Source organism: Trichosurus vulpecula, chromosome 1 (assembly GCF_011100635.1).
Source record: "Trichosurus vulpecula isolate mTriVul1 chromosome 1, mTriVul1.pri, whole genome shotgun sequence".
Taxonomy (NCBI): Eukaryota; Metazoa; Chordata; class Mammalia; order Diprotodontia; family Phalangeridae; genus Trichosurus; species Trichosurus vulpecula.
In genome coordinates, this window is record NC_050573.1 from 228826207 (window position 1) to 228844844 (window position 18638).

The 18638-nt window shown below is 36.9% G+C and overlaps 1 protein-coding gene across 1 annotated transcript in view; it reads right to left on the bottom strand.

Annotated features, from left to right (window-relative positions):
- VAPA (VAMP associated protein A) overlaps positions 1 to 18638 on the bottom strand; it is an 82737-nt gene that overhangs the window by 26381 nt on the left and 37718 nt on the right. Inside the window, exon 2 of the mRNA XM_036751697.1 lies at positions 9809 to 9961. Coding sequence (XP_036607592.1) covers positions 9809 to 9961 — 153 coding nt within the window. The remainder of the gene's footprint in view (positions 1 to 9808; positions 9962 to 18638) is intronic.

Genomic DNA, 18638 nt, shown 5'->3' on the forward strand with positions numbered 1-18638 from the left:
CCCAAATGGAAAAGGAGGTCCAACGGACCGCTAAAGAAAATACTACCTTAAAAATTAGACTGGAGCAAGTGGAAGCTAGTGACTTTATGAGAAATCAAGATATCATAAAACAGAACCAAAGGAATGAAAAAATGGAAGACAATGTCAAATATCTCATTGGAAAAACCACTGACCTGGAAAATAGATCCAGGAGAGATAATTTAAAAATTATTGAACTACCTGAAAGCCATGATCAAAAAAAAGAGCCTAGATATCATCTTTCAAGAAATTATCAAGAAGAACTGCCCTGATATTCTAGAGCCACAGGGCAAAATAGAAATTGAAAGAATCCACCGATCACCTATTCAAATAGATCCCAAAAAGAAATCTCCTAGGAATATTGTCACCAAATTCCAGAGCTCCCAGATCAAGGAGAAAATACTGCAAGCAGCCAGAAAGAAACAATTCCAGTATTGTGGAAACCCAATCAGAATAACCCAGGATCTGGCAGCTTCTACATTAAGAGATCGAAGGGCTTGGAATACAATATTCCGGAGGTCAATGGAGTTAGGACTAAAACCTAGAATCACCTGCCCAGCAAAACTGAGTATCATGCTCCAAGGCAAAATATGGATTTTCAATAAAATAGAGGACTTTTAAGCTTTCTCAGTGAAAAGACCAGACCTGAAGAGAAAATTTGACTTTCAAACACAAGAATCAAGAGAAGCATGAAAAGGTAAACAAGAAAGAGAAATCATAAGGGACTTACTAAAGTTGAACTGTTTTGTTTACATTCCTACATAGAAAGATGATGTGTATGATTCATGAGACCTCAATAGCATAATAGTTGAAAGGAATATATATATAAATGTTTATGTGTGTGTGTGTGTATATATATATATATATGTTTATGTGTATATATAAGTGAATGTTCATGTATGTATATGTGTGTGTGTGTGTGTAGATATATATATATATATATATATAAAAAGGGGGGGCACAGGGTGAGTTGAAGATGAAGGGAAGACATTTAAAAGAAATAAAATCAACTTAAGGGATGAGAGAGGAATATATTGAGAGGGAGATAGGGAGAGATAGAATGGGGTGGATTATCTCGCATAAAGGTGGCAAGAGGAAGCAGTTCTGTGGGAGGAGGGGAGAGGGCAGGTGAGGGAGGAATGAGTGAATCTTGCTCTCATCAAATTTGGCCTGAGGAGGGAATACCATACATACTCAATTGGGTATCTTACCCCACAGGAAAGAAGAGGGAAGAAGATAAAAAAAGGGGGGGATGATGGAGGGAAGGGCAGATGGAGGTGGAGGTAATCAAAAACAAACACTTTGGAAAGGGGACAGGGTCAAGGGAGAAAATTCAATAAAGGGGGACAGGTTGGGAAGGAGCAAAATATAGTTAGTCTTTCACAACATGAGTATTGTGGAAGGGTTATACATAATGATACGCATGTGGCCTATGTTGAATTGCTTGACTTCTTAGGGAGGGTGGGTGGGAAGGGAAGAGGGGAGAGAATTTGGAACTCAAAGTTTTAAAAACAGATGTTCAAAAACAAAAAAAAAGTTTTTGCATGCAACTAGAAAATAAGATACACAGGCAATGGGGTGTAAAAATTTATCTTGCCCTACAAGAAAGGAAGGGAAAAGGGGATGGGAGGGGCATGGGGTGACAGAAGGGAGGGCTAAATGGGGAACAGGGCAACCAGAATATACGCCATCTTGGAGGGGGGGGGAGGGTGGAAATGGGGAGAAAATTTGTAATTCAAACTCTTGTGAAAATCAATGCCAAAAATTAAATACGTTAAATAAATAAATTTTTAAAAAAAATTCACATTTTTTTTCTCTTTGCAAAGCACCCGGCAAACTGCTCCAGGAAGATCCATTTTACAGATTTAACTTTATTAAGTAAAGATCATGCTTCTGTGATTCATGACACAGATCAGGAATCTCTGAATTTCATGTTATAATTGGTTTTCTTTGTGTCCTGCCTGTATGCTTCCATGTCTAATGGGGTATGAACACAAACAATTTCACCACATGTATATTTACTTTTCCAAATGAATTATTTACTCAATGTCCGACAATTAATAAAACATTACTTCTCAGTATTATGAAGTCTGAATGCAGATTGAGGCAAACTATTTGCTCTCTTTTTTTTCCCTTTTTTTGGTTTCATTTCTCCCTTCTCATGATTCATTCCATTGGTTATAATTCTTCTTTACAACTGGACTATTACGTAAATAAGCTCAACGTGAAGGCACATGTAGAACCTATATTAAATTACATGCCATCTTGGGGGGGGAGGGAGGAAGAGAGAGGGAGAGAAAATTTGGAACCCAAAAACTTGTGGAACTGAGTGTTGTAAACTAAAAGTAAAAAATAAATTTATAAAAAAAAACATTACTTCTCATTGCAAATCAAGAGCCAACTGTGTAGTAACAAAGAAACCACCCAATGCTGCCAAGATGCAAACAAAAATTTTGCATGAAAAAAAAAATTTTTAAATTGATCTCTGGAATTATCATTGAAATCAGTGGGAAAATATTGGGTTCTCCCTTTTAGCTTCCTTCTCATAATGTCAAAAACACATTTTCAAGTGTTTTTTTAAATTGAGATTGTACAATAAAGGATTTAATTTTCATGAAGTGACAATCAGAAATGATACTACAGAAGTTTAACTGCTGTTGAAGAAAAGACTAAAAATGAGAGGATTAAAATAAATTTAAAGTCACATTAATGGTATTTTAGATTTCATGAGTCTTTGATGGGAATCTTTCCCATTTTACTCTTTTGCAAGTCCTCCCTAAATAAGGAAAGTACTCAAAAAGAGGACTCCAAGGTTGTGAAACAAGCTAAATATTCAAGCAGCAGCAGCAGCTTCCAGAGTTCTCAGCCCAGAGATAGTAAGGGGGTCAGACAACTGCCCAGAAATGTTAAAGAGGACCCCTTGCAAAATGGTACCTTTACTGCTCATATGCAGTTTTAGGTGGCTGTTTCCAGATGGAGAGAAGCGCTTGTGGTCAGTTACAAGGGAGCAGGGGCCCTGGTGGCAGTTCAATGAGAGAATAACACTAGCAAAGCAGTTGCAGGAGAGCAGGGGGCCTGGTCATAGTTCCAAAGCCAAGAGGAGTGCTAATGCTTGCAGCTGCAAGGGAACAGGGGCTCTTTCTGGGTAAAAAGCAGAGTGTAAAACAGGAGCAGTGATCACAGCTCTCCATGGATCACCCCCCTTGGAAACACTGAAAACTTGCAGACAGACCCACAAAACTAACTCTGAAAATAGCAGCACAAAAAAGCCTGAAATTTGGTATAGTGCCTCCCCACCCCTAGGTGAGCAGAGCCCAACTTTGACATAAAGTTCAAAGTCTAGAAACAGGCTGGAAAAATGAGGAGGAAAAAAAGGACTTGACCATTAAAAGCTACTACAGTGGCAAGGAAGACCAAAACATAAACTCAGAAGACAGCAATTTTTTTTTTAACGCTACAAAGCCTGAAAGAAAATGCTAATTGGATACAAGCCCAACAAGAATTCCTGGAAGAGTTAAAGAAAGAGATGAGTGATAGAGGAAAAAATCAGAAAGAGAAATGAGAATGATGCAATTAAGAAAAGACAATTAACAGCTTGGTGAAAGGAACACACACACACACACACGCACACACGCACACACGCACGTGAAGAAAACAGCACCTTAAAAAACAGAACTGCCCTAATGGTAAAAGAGGAACAAAAATTCACTGAAGAAAACTCCTTAAGAAACAGAATAGGCCAAATGGAAAAAGAGGTACAAAAGTTCACTGAAGAAAATAATCTCTTAAAAATGAAACCTGAGGAAGTGGAAGCTCCATGAAACATCAAGAAACAATAAAACAAAGTCAAAAGAATTAAAAAATAGAAGAAAATGTTAAATATCTTATTCGAAAAATTGACCTGGGAAATAGATTAAGGAGCGATCTGGACTACCAAAAAAAAAAAAAAAAAAAAAAAAAAAAAAAAAAACACCAGACATCATATTTCAGGAAACTATCAAGAAAAATTGCCCTGGTATTCTAGAACCACAGAAAAAGTAGGAATTGAAAGAATTTACCAATCACCTCCTGTAAGAGACCCCAATATGAAAACTCCTAGGAATATTAGAGACAAATTCCAGAGCTGACAGGCCAAGGAGAAACTATTGCAAGCCATCTAGAAAGAATTTATATATTGTGAAGCCACAGTCAGAATTACACAAGATTTAGCAGATTTTACGTTAAAGAAGCAAAGGATTAGAATAAAATATTCCAGAAGAGCTAGGATTGCAAGCAAAAATAACCTACCCCAGCCAAACTGAGTATAAACCTTTAGGGGCAAAAAAGGCAAAAAAATGAACATTTAATGAAATAGAAGACTTTCTTTTACTTATGATGGAAAATGCTATCCACAGTCAGAAAGAACAATGGAGTCTGAATACAGATCAAAGCATACTATTTGCTCTTCTTTTTGTTACTTCTTTCTCATGGTTTGGCCCATTGGTTCTAATTCTTCTTTACAACATGATTTATGTGAAAATTTGTTTAATATGAATGTATGTATATAGCCTCATCAGATTGCATGCCATCTTGGGGAGGGGAGAAGAGGAAGAGAGAGGAAGAAAGCTTAGAAATCAAAATCTTATGGAAGTGAATGTTTAAAAATAAGTAAATGAAAAAGACTTTCAAACATTCCTGATGAAAAGACCCATGCTAAACAGAAAACCTGACATTCAAACACAAGACACAAGAGAAGCATAAAAAGATAAAGATGAAAGAGTAAGCAAAGAAACTCAATAAAGTTCAACTGTTTACATTCCTATATGAGAAGATGATACATGTAACTCCAAAGAACTTTATCGTTAATAGGGCAGTTAGGAGTCTACATAGAGGGCTTGGGTTGGAGTTGATTACATTAGGATAATTAAAAAAAAAATGAAGGGGTTGAGAAAGTATATTGTGCTTTTTTGGTTGTTTTTTTGTTTCTTTGTTTGTTTTTTGGAGGGGGGGGGGGGGGGGGGGCAAGGCAAGGCAATTGTGGTTAAGTGATTTGCCCAAAGTCACACAGCTAGTAAGTGTGTCAAGTGTCTGAGGTCGCATTTGAACTCAGGTCCTCCTGACTCCAGGGCCAGTGCTCTACTCAATGGGCCATCTAGCTGCCCCAAAAGTGTACTGTTAATGTAATGTTATTACAATTTGAAGATCTTCTCATCCATTAATAGGCCTATGTGATCTCCTGAGTCACATGGAAGCCTGAGTAACAGGAGTCTGTGGGAGGAGCTTGCTGAAGGGGTGGAGCAGGAAGGGGTAGAGCAGAACTGAAGGAAGTGAGACAGAGCAGTCAGAGCCAGGAGACACAGAGCAGCAGCTAGTGTGAGTGAGAGGCAGGGAGTGATTTTGCTTGAGGGTGTTCATTTGTGGAAAGGCCCTAACAGAGGGAAGGCTTGTGGATGGCAGTGTCCCCTGCATTGATAATGTGTATAGATTTCTTTGTTGCTATGATAGATTTGGCGTTCTGGTGTTTGAATAAATGTTTTGGTTCTGCCTTCAATGAAGAGAGTCAGTTATATTCTGCAATTCAGAACTGCAGCAGCATATTCATAGCCACCATAGGTGCTGTGAATATCACAATGGAGCTACAGAAAGAGGGATGGACTGGGAAAAGGGGAAGAGGTAGAATGGGAAAAATCATCTCACATAAAAGAGGTGTGCAAGGAAGAGCTTTTATAGTGGAAGGGAAAATATTGGGGGGGCGGGGTTTGGAGGTGGTAGGCAATGCTTGAACTTCAATTGGTTCAATTATATATAGACACGCTAAGTTGGGTATAGAAATCTATCTTACTGAACAGGGAAACAGAAGGAGAAGGGAATTAAAAAAAGAGGGGAATGAGGGGATTATAAAAGGGAGGGCAAATTAAGGGAAGCAGTAGTCAGAAACAAACCTTTGAAATGAGACAGGATAAAAAGTGAGAAGAATAAACAGAAGAAAAAAGGAAGAGGGAAATACACATTTTGTAGTAATCTCAACTGTGAATATGAATGGGTTGAGATAGCCCATAAAACAGAAGCAAATAGCAGAACGAATCACAAACCAGAATCCAACAATATGTTGTTTACAAGAGAACACTTGAAACAGAAAGACACACACATAGGCTTAAAATAAGAAGATGAAGAATAATCTATCATGCATCACCTGAAGTTAAAAAAAAAACAGCATTAGCAATCATGATCTCAGACAAAGCAAAAGCAAAGATAGAGCTTATTAAAAGAGATAATCAGGAAAACCACATTTTGCTTAAAAATATCATAAACAATGAATAGGAAAAAATTTTATTGCAAGTATCTCTGATAAAGGCCTCTTTTCTCAGATATATAGAAAAATGAGTCAAATTTATGAAAATAGGAATTATTTCCCAAATGACAAATGACCAAAGGATATGAATGAGCAGTTTTCAGAAGAAAACATCTAAAGTCGTATGAAAAAAATGCTCTAAATCACTACTGATTGGAGAAATCTCAATTAAAACAACTCTGGTTCCACTTCACACCCATCAAAAATGACAAATGCTGGAAGGGATGAGGGAAAACAGCTATACTAATAGGAAGTGTAAACTATCCAACTAACCTGGAGAACGATTTGGAACTATGCCTAAAGGACTATAAAATAGTGCATTCTCTTTGACTCGGCAATACCACTACTAGGTCTGTATCCCAAAGAGATCAAAATTTTAAGGACCTTTTCGTACAAAAATATTCATAGTAACTCTTTTTGTGGTGACAAAGAATTGGAAATTGAGAGGGTGCTCACCAACTGGGGAATGGCTGAACAAGTCATGGCATATGATTGTGATGGAGCTATAAGAAATGACAAAGGGGATGGTGTCAGAAAAACATGGCACACCCTATTTCAACTAATGTAAAATGAAATAAGAAAAACCAGATCATTGTGCACAGTAACAGCAATGTTGTAATGATGATCTGTGAAAGACTTAAGCTACTCTTATCGACAACAATCCAAGAAAATTCCAAAGGACCCATGATGAAAAATGATATCCACCCCCAAAGAAATGAACTCTGAGGGCAAAGTGAAGTACCATTTTCTCATTTTCTTTTTCTCGCTGTTTTTGCATGATCTGGCTAATTTGGAAATTATTTTCCATTTCACATATATAATTGATATATTCCTCGCCTTCTCAGTGAGTGAGAAAAGGGCAGATGAGAGGGAGAAAATTTGGAACTCAAAAAAAAATTTTAAAAGAATTTTAAAATTTTTAAAAAGAAAAAATACCCATGAGATATATTTCTAAGTCAGACTTGGAAAAATGGACTGTCAAAAAATATACTTAATAACCAAAGTGACAGAAGTGTGGTTTCATCATAAAGTATTAAAAGATTGTGTCCAAATCTTGTAAACTCAATGCCAAATCATGTTGTTCATTTTTTTTAAACTGCCACAAAGTAGAATGTTATATATTAAGTGTTTTAAAGATGTAAAAAAAAAAAAACCTGAAATAATTCAATAAATTTAATTATTTTACTTTGTCCCAATTAATTCATACAAAACTGTATGCCTGGGAGAGAATTACACCCATAAAAAGTGATGAGCTTACCAAAACCTTGTGAGAAAAAAAAAAGATTAAAAAAGATGAGTAAAAAATTTGAGGGAGATTCAAAATCAAGGGCAGGATATGGATGATAATCCAGCAAAAGAGACTGAGTTATTCAAGCAGGCAAGAGGTAAACCAGAAGAAGAGTTTCATAAAAACAGGGGGGGCTAAGAATTCAAGAGAAAAGGTTAGTCAGCAAGTTTCAAATACTGGAGAAGTTAAAAAAAAAAAAAGAATAAACATTGAGAAAAGGCCATCAAACTAGCAATTAACAAATCACTAGTAACTTTTGGAGAGAATAGTTTCAATTGTGTAAAAATGTGGGAAACAGAGGAAAGGATTTCAGTAGGTTAGAAAATTCCAAGCTCTCAAGATTTTCCCCCACAAAAGAGTTAAAATAGCACCTCAGGGTGAACAAAGTATGGGTGGAGACAAGAATATGGGGCACAACCAGGATCTTCCTGAGACAATCTGCAAAGATCAGAAGAAAAATCCCAGGACCAGGTTTGGTTCCTGTGAGGAGTAAACACCTCCAGGCTAGGTTCTGTTTTACGGACAAGCCCACAAACCCCTTAAACAACTAGCCAGCATTAGTAATTTTGAGAGGCTGCCTCAGCCCCAGTCACTGGATGCAAGAAGAAGAAAAGATACAGAGGATTTAGATGGAAGAGGAGAGCTGGTAGTTCTGGTAACCTACTTTCATCAGGAATGGTTTTAAGAGGGAACAATACATATATATTTAGAAGAGTATAAAAGTCTTCTCAATCTAGAAGAAATAAAATGGTAGGGTTATAGTGAGTGGGGAGAGGACAAGAGAGGGATTAGGAAAAGGGAAGGATTTTCAGAGGGGAGAATGAGGGAATAGGTAAAGGTGTTTAGATCAACGGGAATGGGAGGATAGGAAAGGGATCCTTGGGGGGGGAAGGCAAATAATAAGAGGTTAGAGTGGCTGGTGGAGGAGGGGGATAGGCAAGTAGTAGGAGGGTGATGTAGTGGGTAGAAGTAGAGGAGGCAGGAGGGATAGGAAACAAGACATGTACAAACAAAAACAAAGATCAGAAGTAGAGTATGTTTGGGAAAGTATATGTCTATATACGCATGTATATATTTGTATGTGTATGTATATATCGAGAAACACATCTGAACTATATTGTAGCCTGGGGGGGGGGGGGGGGGGGCGGGAGGGAGAAGAACAATGGTAAAAGTGTCTAGCAGAGAACAAAACACAAGAAAGCAAAGATGGACAATTCTCAATACAAGGTGTATTATTCACCATACAGACTTTCTTGAAATGAAAATTTATTGTTACATATTTTGAATCCTCTGTTATGTTCTGTTAAGCACATGACATGCTTTTTTTCTTTCTTACTTTGTATTAATTTAAGTTTCAATATTTAAGTTTATGACATGTTTTTGTTTCTTTTCTCTATTCTGTATTTGTGTTCTGGCAAATAAAAAAAGGAAATAAAAAATAAAAAAAAAGATTTGGGAAACAAAATTGAAGGCGGCTAAGAAGTCAGAGAAGTGTAAGCAGTATGTATAGGCAGTTCTTACTAAGAAATTTTCTGTGTAAGTGGAGAAATATAGGATAAGCACTTGAGAATGACTGGGTCAAGTAAGAGGTTTTTTTTGTATGTGTTTTTTTTTTTTTAAGGATGGGAAAAACCTGAATGTGTTTGTAGTCAGCAGAAAATAAAATAACAAGCTGGGAGAAGTCAAGAAGATTTACCTGTCTGTAGTGTGGTACTGTTGACAAGATCAGCAACCAAACTATTGGACTAAGGAAACTAGCTGTTGGACAAGCTTGACAGGAAGACATGTTTAGATGTGGTGCAAGAAGGCAGTAATAGTGAATCATTAAGTTCCCAAACAAGACACTTCCATGAGTGTGGTGACTTCAAGTCAAAGACTATGGCTCTAGACTAGGATGGTCAGCAAGGAGAATGTGAAAAAAAAAACCCATGAAGATACTTAAGTAAACAATTAGATGTATGTGGCTTATAGACTTTTAAAAATAACACCTTTGACTACTACCCCCTCCCAACTCTATCACACTGAAAGTAAGAGAAAAGGTGATATTCTAGAATAGTTTGTACCTATGTAACATTATTATTTAAATCATCAGAAGAACTGGAAAGCTCCGAATGAACATAACTGAAGGTTATTCAAACACATGTGTAGAACCCATATTAAGTATTCAGTACCTGAAACAGTTACAGTAGACCCTGGATCAATAATTCCACTGTTCGGCCTCACACAGTACCGACGAGGTGCTGTTGTCTTCACTTTGAAACATACTTTCCTGTCTGATGGATTTCGAAGTTTAAGATTTGTAGTGACTACATCTGTGAAGGGGCCTGTAATTTAAAAAAAAAAAAAAAACCACATTCATTGACAGTACAGCAAAAAAGCTTGTTTTACAACTCTGAAAAAGTAAAATGAAAACTTCATAGTAAGAAGGAAAATTACTAGGAGTATGAACACATGTATTCCAGTCCTAACTGCTAGTAACTGGTTAAGGGACACTGGGCAACTCACAATTGCTCTGGGACTCATTCTCAACTAATCCCTAGCAGTAAGTAATCTCCTAACCCTCCTCAAAAGAGCAAACTTCTATTTACTTAGCATCTGTTCTCTATTTCCTAATTTATGTACATGGTTGCCCCACCTCCTAAGCTATTTGAGTACAGGAACAGTATCATTTTTGTTTCTATCACCAGCACCTAGTAGTGTTTACCATAGTAAGAGCTTAATAATAATTGCTGGTAGAATAAACTGTAAAAAGAATTGTTAAAATGAAGTGTAATCAGATCCAGGAAAATGACAAACAGAATGACTACAATAATGTAAATGAAAGAACAAATAAAAACTGAAAAGGAATGTTATAAAATTATAATGATCAAGGTTAGTCCCAAAGAAGAGACAAACGCTGGAAGATACCCTCCCTCACTTCTTTGTAGTGGGGTGACTTTTCTGATGTGTTCGTTAGCTTTGCCATACTATTTTTGGTCTATTTTTTAAAAATAAAAAATGGTTCTCTGTGTGGGAAAACATACATATTGGAAAATGTAGAAAATATATAACAAAAGATTAATGAAATTCATATACATAACCCAAATGTCTAATGTGGAGAGTTACTTGGTTTAGGACTAAATACTGCTAAGTAAAAATATTTGGATACAATAACTCAAAAATAAAATGCTTCTTCTCAGCCAAGTCAGAGAAGGGCCTTTAGACATCACCTAATCAAATGCCTTTTTTTTTCCAGACTAGAAAATGGAGGTCTAGGCTGGTTAAATGGACTACATGTAGTAAATGGCAGAAATGGAATTTGAACACAAGACCTTTGAATACAAGACTCCAAATCCAAGGCTCCTTTCTACTACTAACATCAACTAATGGAGAATTTCTTTAAAGTCAATTCAAACACGGTGTTGGCTAGTTTTACTGAAACACCTTTTTCCCTCTTATGTATTCTTTGTTACAAGAAATGGCTTATTGGACAGGTGAGAAGTAAAGGATAAATTCAGAAATATGAATGATAAAACAACAAAATATAAATATTTTTTACTTTAAAAAATAATATGTCTTATAAAGAAATGTCCTGGGGAGTGAAGAGTAATAGCAATGTAAATGTACCAGACTACAAAATTAGATGATTTCCCTTTATTCCTTAACAAGTCAAATACCTGAAATTCTTCTGTGCTAACAGCATCTGGTGCTGCCACCAGTCTTTAGCCTAGCCTACCAAGTCAAAATACCTTACCACACAGTTAATGCTGATTTGTGGTATTCTAAGTCAATATGCAGCCTGCAGGGATCCATTTCTACTTGAATTTGACACCACTGTTCTAACTCCACTAAATCTCCCCTAGAAGCCCCTCTTCTTCCCTTTCATTCACCTAAGATAAGGTTCAAGGTGTATTTTTTTGTTTGTTTTTATTTAACAAGCAGCTCAAGGTAAAAAACACACACACACACACACACACACCAAATACAGAGACCAAATGAACTTACAAAGCATAGAAATCTCATTCTCCAACATCCATTATCTATGCCCAGATGACTGACAATTTACAAAGTCTAAATTGGCTTAGAACCTATGAAACGTATCTCCACATCAGAATCACTCTCATAAACTTTGTTATTAGGCTGACATTTAGTAAAGCCTAAATCACTTAATGTCCTGGAGATAGCCCTCAGAAAGGTGCCAAGATCTGAAATCAACTTCCTCTCAATTCCACCTCCAAAATAGACATCTCCTGTTGCACTACCATCAAATTCTGTGCCAGCAGCGCTTAGACAGGCTATCCAATTAACATTTCACAATTGTCCTAACCTAGCTGCCAATTCCAACCACTACTCAATTCTCAAGGTCAAAGTATCATAGATTTAGTGCTAAAAGGAATATGCACATCATCATATCCAACCTCTCTCATATCATAGATGAGGAAACTAGAGATGGGAGATGATTTACCCAAGGTCATACACGAAGTAACAGGGCTAGGTTATGAACTCAATTCCATGAACCCAAAAATCCAGCACTCTTTCCACTATACCCCTCTGACAACTTATAAATTCTTACCTTCCAAATCATGAAGTAACTACCCAGACCATGCTATATAAATTTACCTTCTTACAAATACCCTAACACATATAGTAACATTAATATGTAATTTCCACTAACAAGAAAGGATTTTTTCATCACACTTCCTTTAGTGACTAGCTCCCTATTTTCTAAGAAGCAGTTAGGTGACAGAACAGATAAAGTGCTAACTTGGACTCAGGAAGCCCAGACAAATCCTGGCTCAGACAGCTATTAGTTATGTGATTTGGGAAGAAGTCACTTACCTTCTTTTAGTCTCAGTTTCCTTCTGTGTAAAATGGAGAAAACAATAGCACCTACCTCACAGGGTTGTTCTGAAGATCAAATGAAATACGTTTTAAGTGCTTTGCAAATCTTTAAAGCACTCTATAAATGCTAGGTATATTAGGAGACCTAAAAGAAAAAAATACAAACTCCTTCAAAGGCCTCCAAATCTGACTCCCACAAACTTTGTAGTCTAATTCAGGTGGTACAGTGGATAGAGCTAGAGTCAATCAGATCTGAGTTCATATCAATCCTCAAATACTACTGGTGTGACCCCACGCTGTTTCCTCATTTGTAAAATGGGGATAATAATATCACCTACCTCCCAGGGTTGTTGTGAGGATCAAATGAGATAATTATAAAGCACTTAGCATAGTACCTGGCACATAATAAACACTATATAAATGTTAGTTTTTATCATCCACAGTTGTTATTTTTAATCCTAATCCGTATTTCCTTTCCCACTACAGGCATATATTGGTAATTAAGGTGGGACTTTTTTTTTTTTTACTGTTTTTTTCTTTTAGAAATGCTAAACTAATCAAATACCTTTGATTAAGCCTGACTAGGTGCAAAGACCCAGGTCCACACCCTTTTGCTGATTAGGTATGAATCCTTGAAGCACTGACACAGGTATATAAGATCCAAAGTTGGCCTTTGACTTTTGGGGCCCTCACTCACTGGAAGAGTGGCGCCAGTGTAACTGCCCTCCAGCTTTGCTAACCCAGATGTTGGTTTGTATTTGGTCTGTTTATAATGTATGTCTGTAATTTTTTTGTATTTGCTCTGAAGTTCAGGTTGCTGCCTTTTCCTCCTGAACTGAGTGAATGATATTTGTATGCTTAATTAAAGTGAGATTGTTAACCCTTTAATGTTACTTTCCTTAGTGAAGCAGATCAAAGCACCTGTGTTAGCAGTCCTTCTGTGTGCTGGTTGTTGTTGGTTTTAAACAGCCACAGTAGCGCTAGCCAGATTGTTGCTACAAGGCATTAGTGCAAGGGTTCTTCCCATTCTCTCATACCCATAAGTCTGAAATGCACCTGATTCCTCCTCAGTTTTACTTGTTGAACTCTTGTTCTTTCCTTTAAGGTTACCTCTTCCATGAAGCCTTCCTTCCCTGATTTTCTCGATAATACATTCAAGTTGAGTCTCCCAAATCCCACTGAGACATGATTTTCTTCCTGGTTCATTCCTTGTCCAAAGTGGTCCTGCCCTCCTGTAAAGTCAATGCACACTCTACTGTGTACATAAACATCTCTGTGAATGTCTCTTTCACTCCTTCCAGACAACACTCTCAAAGATTGTGATTTACTAATCTTTGTCATCTTTAGCACCTGCTACTTTGCACAAAGCAGGCACTTAATAAAAGATGCTTCAGTAGACCACTTCAAGAATTAAAATTCCAAATCTATAAGCTGTCTAATTTAAGAAATATACTATATTATCAAATGAAACAATTTATCCTAAGTTGGATTTGTGGCTAAGGTCTATTACCCTGAAACAAAATGGTATTTGACAAGTCCAATTGGAGGGTGGGGAAAGATACCATTTTTAATACATTTTAATGTATTTGGTCACAAGCAGACGTTACAAATATATTAAGACTACACTAAAGGAGATTCACTGTTTATAGACCCACTACTGCTTTTCAGTAAGAGGAGTAAGTTTGTCGGGAAAGAATGAATTCTGTTTGGCATATACTGAATTCAAAATGTCCGATAAGTAAATGATACAAGAAAGAACAGAACTCATCAGGAGAGAAACTAGGATAGCTAGGTGATGCATTGAAGAGAACAGGACTTGACATCCAGAAGATCAGATTCCAAATCTGGTCTCAAACACTTAACAATGATGTGACCCTGGGCAAGTCACTTAACCCCTGATTCAGTTTCCTTATCCAAAAAATGAAATCATAATAGCACCTATCTCTCAAGGTTTTGTAAGGATAAAATGAAATAATATTTGTAAAAATCTTTGTAAACCTTAAAATGCTACATAAATGCTAGCTGCTGCTGCTACTAGTACTAGTACTACCACCACCACCACCACCACCACCACCACCACCACCACCACCACCACCACCACCACCACCACTACTACTACTACTACAGCTAGAGCACAGGTCTAACTAATCATGTCATTCCTCTATACTTATTAAACTCTTGAGGTTCCCAATAACCCTCTGAATCAAATATAAAATCCTGTCTGACTTTTAAAATTCTTTATAACTTGGCCCCCTTCCTACCACTCCAGTCTTCTTATACTTTATTTACTCCCCTCCCCTACAATCCAGTTGCAATAGCCTCACTTGTTCCCATCTCCTGAATTCAGGCCTTTTCACCAGCTGTTCCCCACACCTAGAATGCTTTCCCACTACTGTCTCTGTCTTCTGGTTTCCTTAGAGTGTCAGATCAAATCATATCTCTTCAAGAGACCTTCCCTGGTTCATCCCAATACACAACCTCTAAGATTACCTCCAATTTACCCAATATATTTTATATGTACATTGTTGTTTGTATGCAATCTGCCCCATTAAGATGTGAGTGTCTTAAGTTTAGGGAGAGCATTTTTGCCTTTCTTTGTATCTCCAGTGCTAAACACAGTGCTTGACATATAATAAGCACTTAATAAATGTTTGTTGATGTACTGACTGACATATAGTTTAGAGAATTGGAAGCTGAGGTCCCAGAAGAAAGAACTGAAACTTTGGGAAGTAGATGCTACTATTTTTCCATTCTGCAGATAAGGAAACTGAGACCAAGGAAGGTCCTAATCTTGGGATACACCAGCAATTATAGAGCATAAAATTAGGAATGGTTAGACAAGTAGAAGAACCAAGGAAAAGCAGCATCACAAAAACCCAGGAGAGAGTATTTGAAAGAAGAGGATGACCAACAAAATTCACTTTCATTTAAACAGCAAAAAATAAAGTTCATTTCAGGCAAGATCCAATATTCTACTTATTATTCCTCAATGCTTAAAACGAAAAACTTTTAATAATCAAGTATCAGAAGTTCATCTCTTCCTGTAAAATATAAAGAGTAAGGAAAAAAATCTATAAACTACTTAAAGATTATGCTTACATTTATGGTCTTTTTGTCTTGGGGTATGCTACAGGCTGCCTTAATTCACTGCTTAAGTCCAGCACAAAGTTTTAGGTGCCACTAGCCCTGCAACCTAAGAGCAGGGAAGACAGAAAGTCACTAGCTTTTCCCTTCCCATCTATTCAGAGGCAATTGACTCAATGGTTATTTCACTTGGGCCCACCTTAGCAAGACAAAGATACCTCCAACTGATAGCTGAGCCTTCGGTTTTAAAATTTTTAAAAGTGGGAAGGGTTGGAGAGAACAACACAAAGGCAATTAACTAGATTTTTTTTTCATTTGTTCTAACATATCTAGATTTCTTATGGCACAAAAAAAAATTTTTGTATACTATGTGCCAGTAATTGTGCTGAACACTTTACAAACATCCCCTCATCTGATCCTCACAACAACCCTGGGAGATAGATGCTGTTATTATCCAAAATGCACGTATGAGGAAACTGAACCAGATAAAGGTTAAGTGACTTGCCCAGGATTATACTGCTGGATCAAACAGCTAGTGTCTGAGAACAGATTTGAACTAGCCATTCGGACTCCAGGCCCAGGCCACTAGTCACTGTGTCACCTTGCTATCTTTCAAAACATAGAGTGCCACTTAATACATTGTTCTCCATTTCAAACTGATCAAGAAGGTTTCAAAAAAAGTGAGACCGCAATCCTATGCTATTCCACTTATTTCTGAATTTCAGGTACTGTTACATCACGCTAACCAGAGTAATGGTATCAACAGAACCCAATTTACCAGCTTCTCGGGGTTCTTACCAGACCCTCACAGCTATTATAACACACATGGTTCCCAAAGCACATTTCCTTGGCTGGCATCTCCCTCCCTTGTCACTACCCACAACCCATGGCATAGATGATGATGTGAACTTCCATAATAATCAGAATATTGTATTTAATAACTGATTAAGAGTCACCAGGGAAGGAACTGATAAAACTGAAATCAGACATTAGGTTTGGAATATGACCACAGGAGATAGTTGTGTAGATGGACAAGGCTTAATGGAGAATTTAGGATCTAATCAAGGGCTGTTATTTGCTAATGAACAGCACCAAAAAATGATGAACCATATATGTAGCACACTAGCTAAACATAACTTAAACTACAGACAAAAAGTAACAAAAATGGCCTAGCACAATGGGGGGTGGGGGAGGGTGGGAGGGACGACCGACCCCACAAAAACAAAGCAATGTGCTGAGCTGATCTTCACAGTTGAGAAGCCAAAGTCATCATTCCTACTTGAATAATTTTGTTACCTGTAATTAAACTAATAGCAACTGAAAATCTCTAGGGGTTGCCAGGAGGATGCCCACTGTTAGGCACAACTTAGTATCTTTCTGATTCTGCAGCTATCTTCTTATCAAGTAAAAAGCTCCTTTAAGGTTTGGTTCACACTACCCTTCTCTATGGAGACTTCCCCATCCAGCTAGTCAATTATATTCCCAAAGCACTTTGTCTGGTATTTCCTTTATTATATGTCTGTATGTATTCTCCAAGAAGAGTGTAACCTCCTAAACAGCAGGAATTGTAATAATAATAATTACAATAACTAGAACTTATATAGCATTTCAAGGTTTGCTAAGTTCTTTACAAATATTATCTTGTTTTATTCTCACAACTCGAATGTAGATGCTATTATTATCCCCATTTTACAGATGAGGAAACTAAAGTAGACAGAAATTAAATGACCTGCACAGGGCCACACAGCTAGTAACTGTCCCGAGGTCAAATGTGAACTTGGATCTTCATATCTTAAGGTCCAGAACTCTAATCATTGTACTTCCCAGACGATTATCAGGTAATAAATGTTTGGTAAGAAGAAAAAAAGGGGATGTAATTCTGTAGCTTAGATCAAGATTATGCCAAAACACTAAATACTTATCCATGATGAAAATTATTAGGAAGGAATTAGGAGTGTAATATGACACACTGAATTTGTCTCACCTAGTAGAAATTATTAAAGGTAAGTTGAGAGTGAAAAAAAAACACTCTTTAAGGCCATGTATTAAGAACCTTTGATTCTTTTTAAATATAATAAACAAAAATAACTTGAATAACTGAATCAATTACCAAGTGTTTAACTTTAGCAATCAATATGGCTAAAAAATACAAACTTCTGGATACACAAATAAAAGAGTTTTAACCCCTAATTGAGCCAAAGTTTTCCATCATTTGGGGGACCAATTTTTTGTGAAATATTACTACTCTTCTCTACCTTAATAAAGAAGGCAACGAACAGAAGTTAACCTTTTTTAATGATTAACTATTATCAATTATTGTATTATATTCCAAATGGAAACTTCATGAGATGCTTAACTAAATCCACACCATGTTCAGAACACATCTTGAAATTTCGCTTTCCTAAATGTATCTCTGAAATCAGCATAATTTCTAGATATTAGCCCTTCAATGAGTACATAATATACCAATAGTCTACCATCCTGGTGCAAAATTTCTCAAAGGCCGAATTCTCTTTCCCCTAAGTAGTTTTATTACACTTAATGTAATTCAATTTAATTCGGCATACATTTATTAAGGTCTATACTATATGCAAGCACCACACTAGACCTGGCAGCAGAAGCAATTCCGTCAGCAAAGCTCTTTCACTCTACTGGGGGCAGGGGTGGGAAGGTGGAAGTGGAGTGTTGGAGAGAGGGAGATTGGGGACTCAAGGAACAGAGCTGTAACTCTGTAAGTAAAAACAAAATAATTTGAAAAGGATGATAGAGGACTAAACAACTAGGGGGATGAGAACAAGTTTATATATAGGAGGGACTAGCACCTTTCCAAGCTATAAAGGAAGCTAGTAATTCCAAGAGACAGAAGTGAGGAGAGAGTGTATTCCAAGTATAAAGGATAGATACTGCTTTGCAAAAGCAAAGGGGGGGGAAGTAGAATGCTAAATAAAGAGCAAGATTGGCTGCAACAAAGAGAGTACATGAAGGAAAACTATATGAAGAGTCTGCAAAGGTAAGTTTAAAGATAACTGTTTAAGGCTTTAAATACCAGCCTAACCAATATCCTAGATTTAATACAGAGCCACAGAATACTTTCAA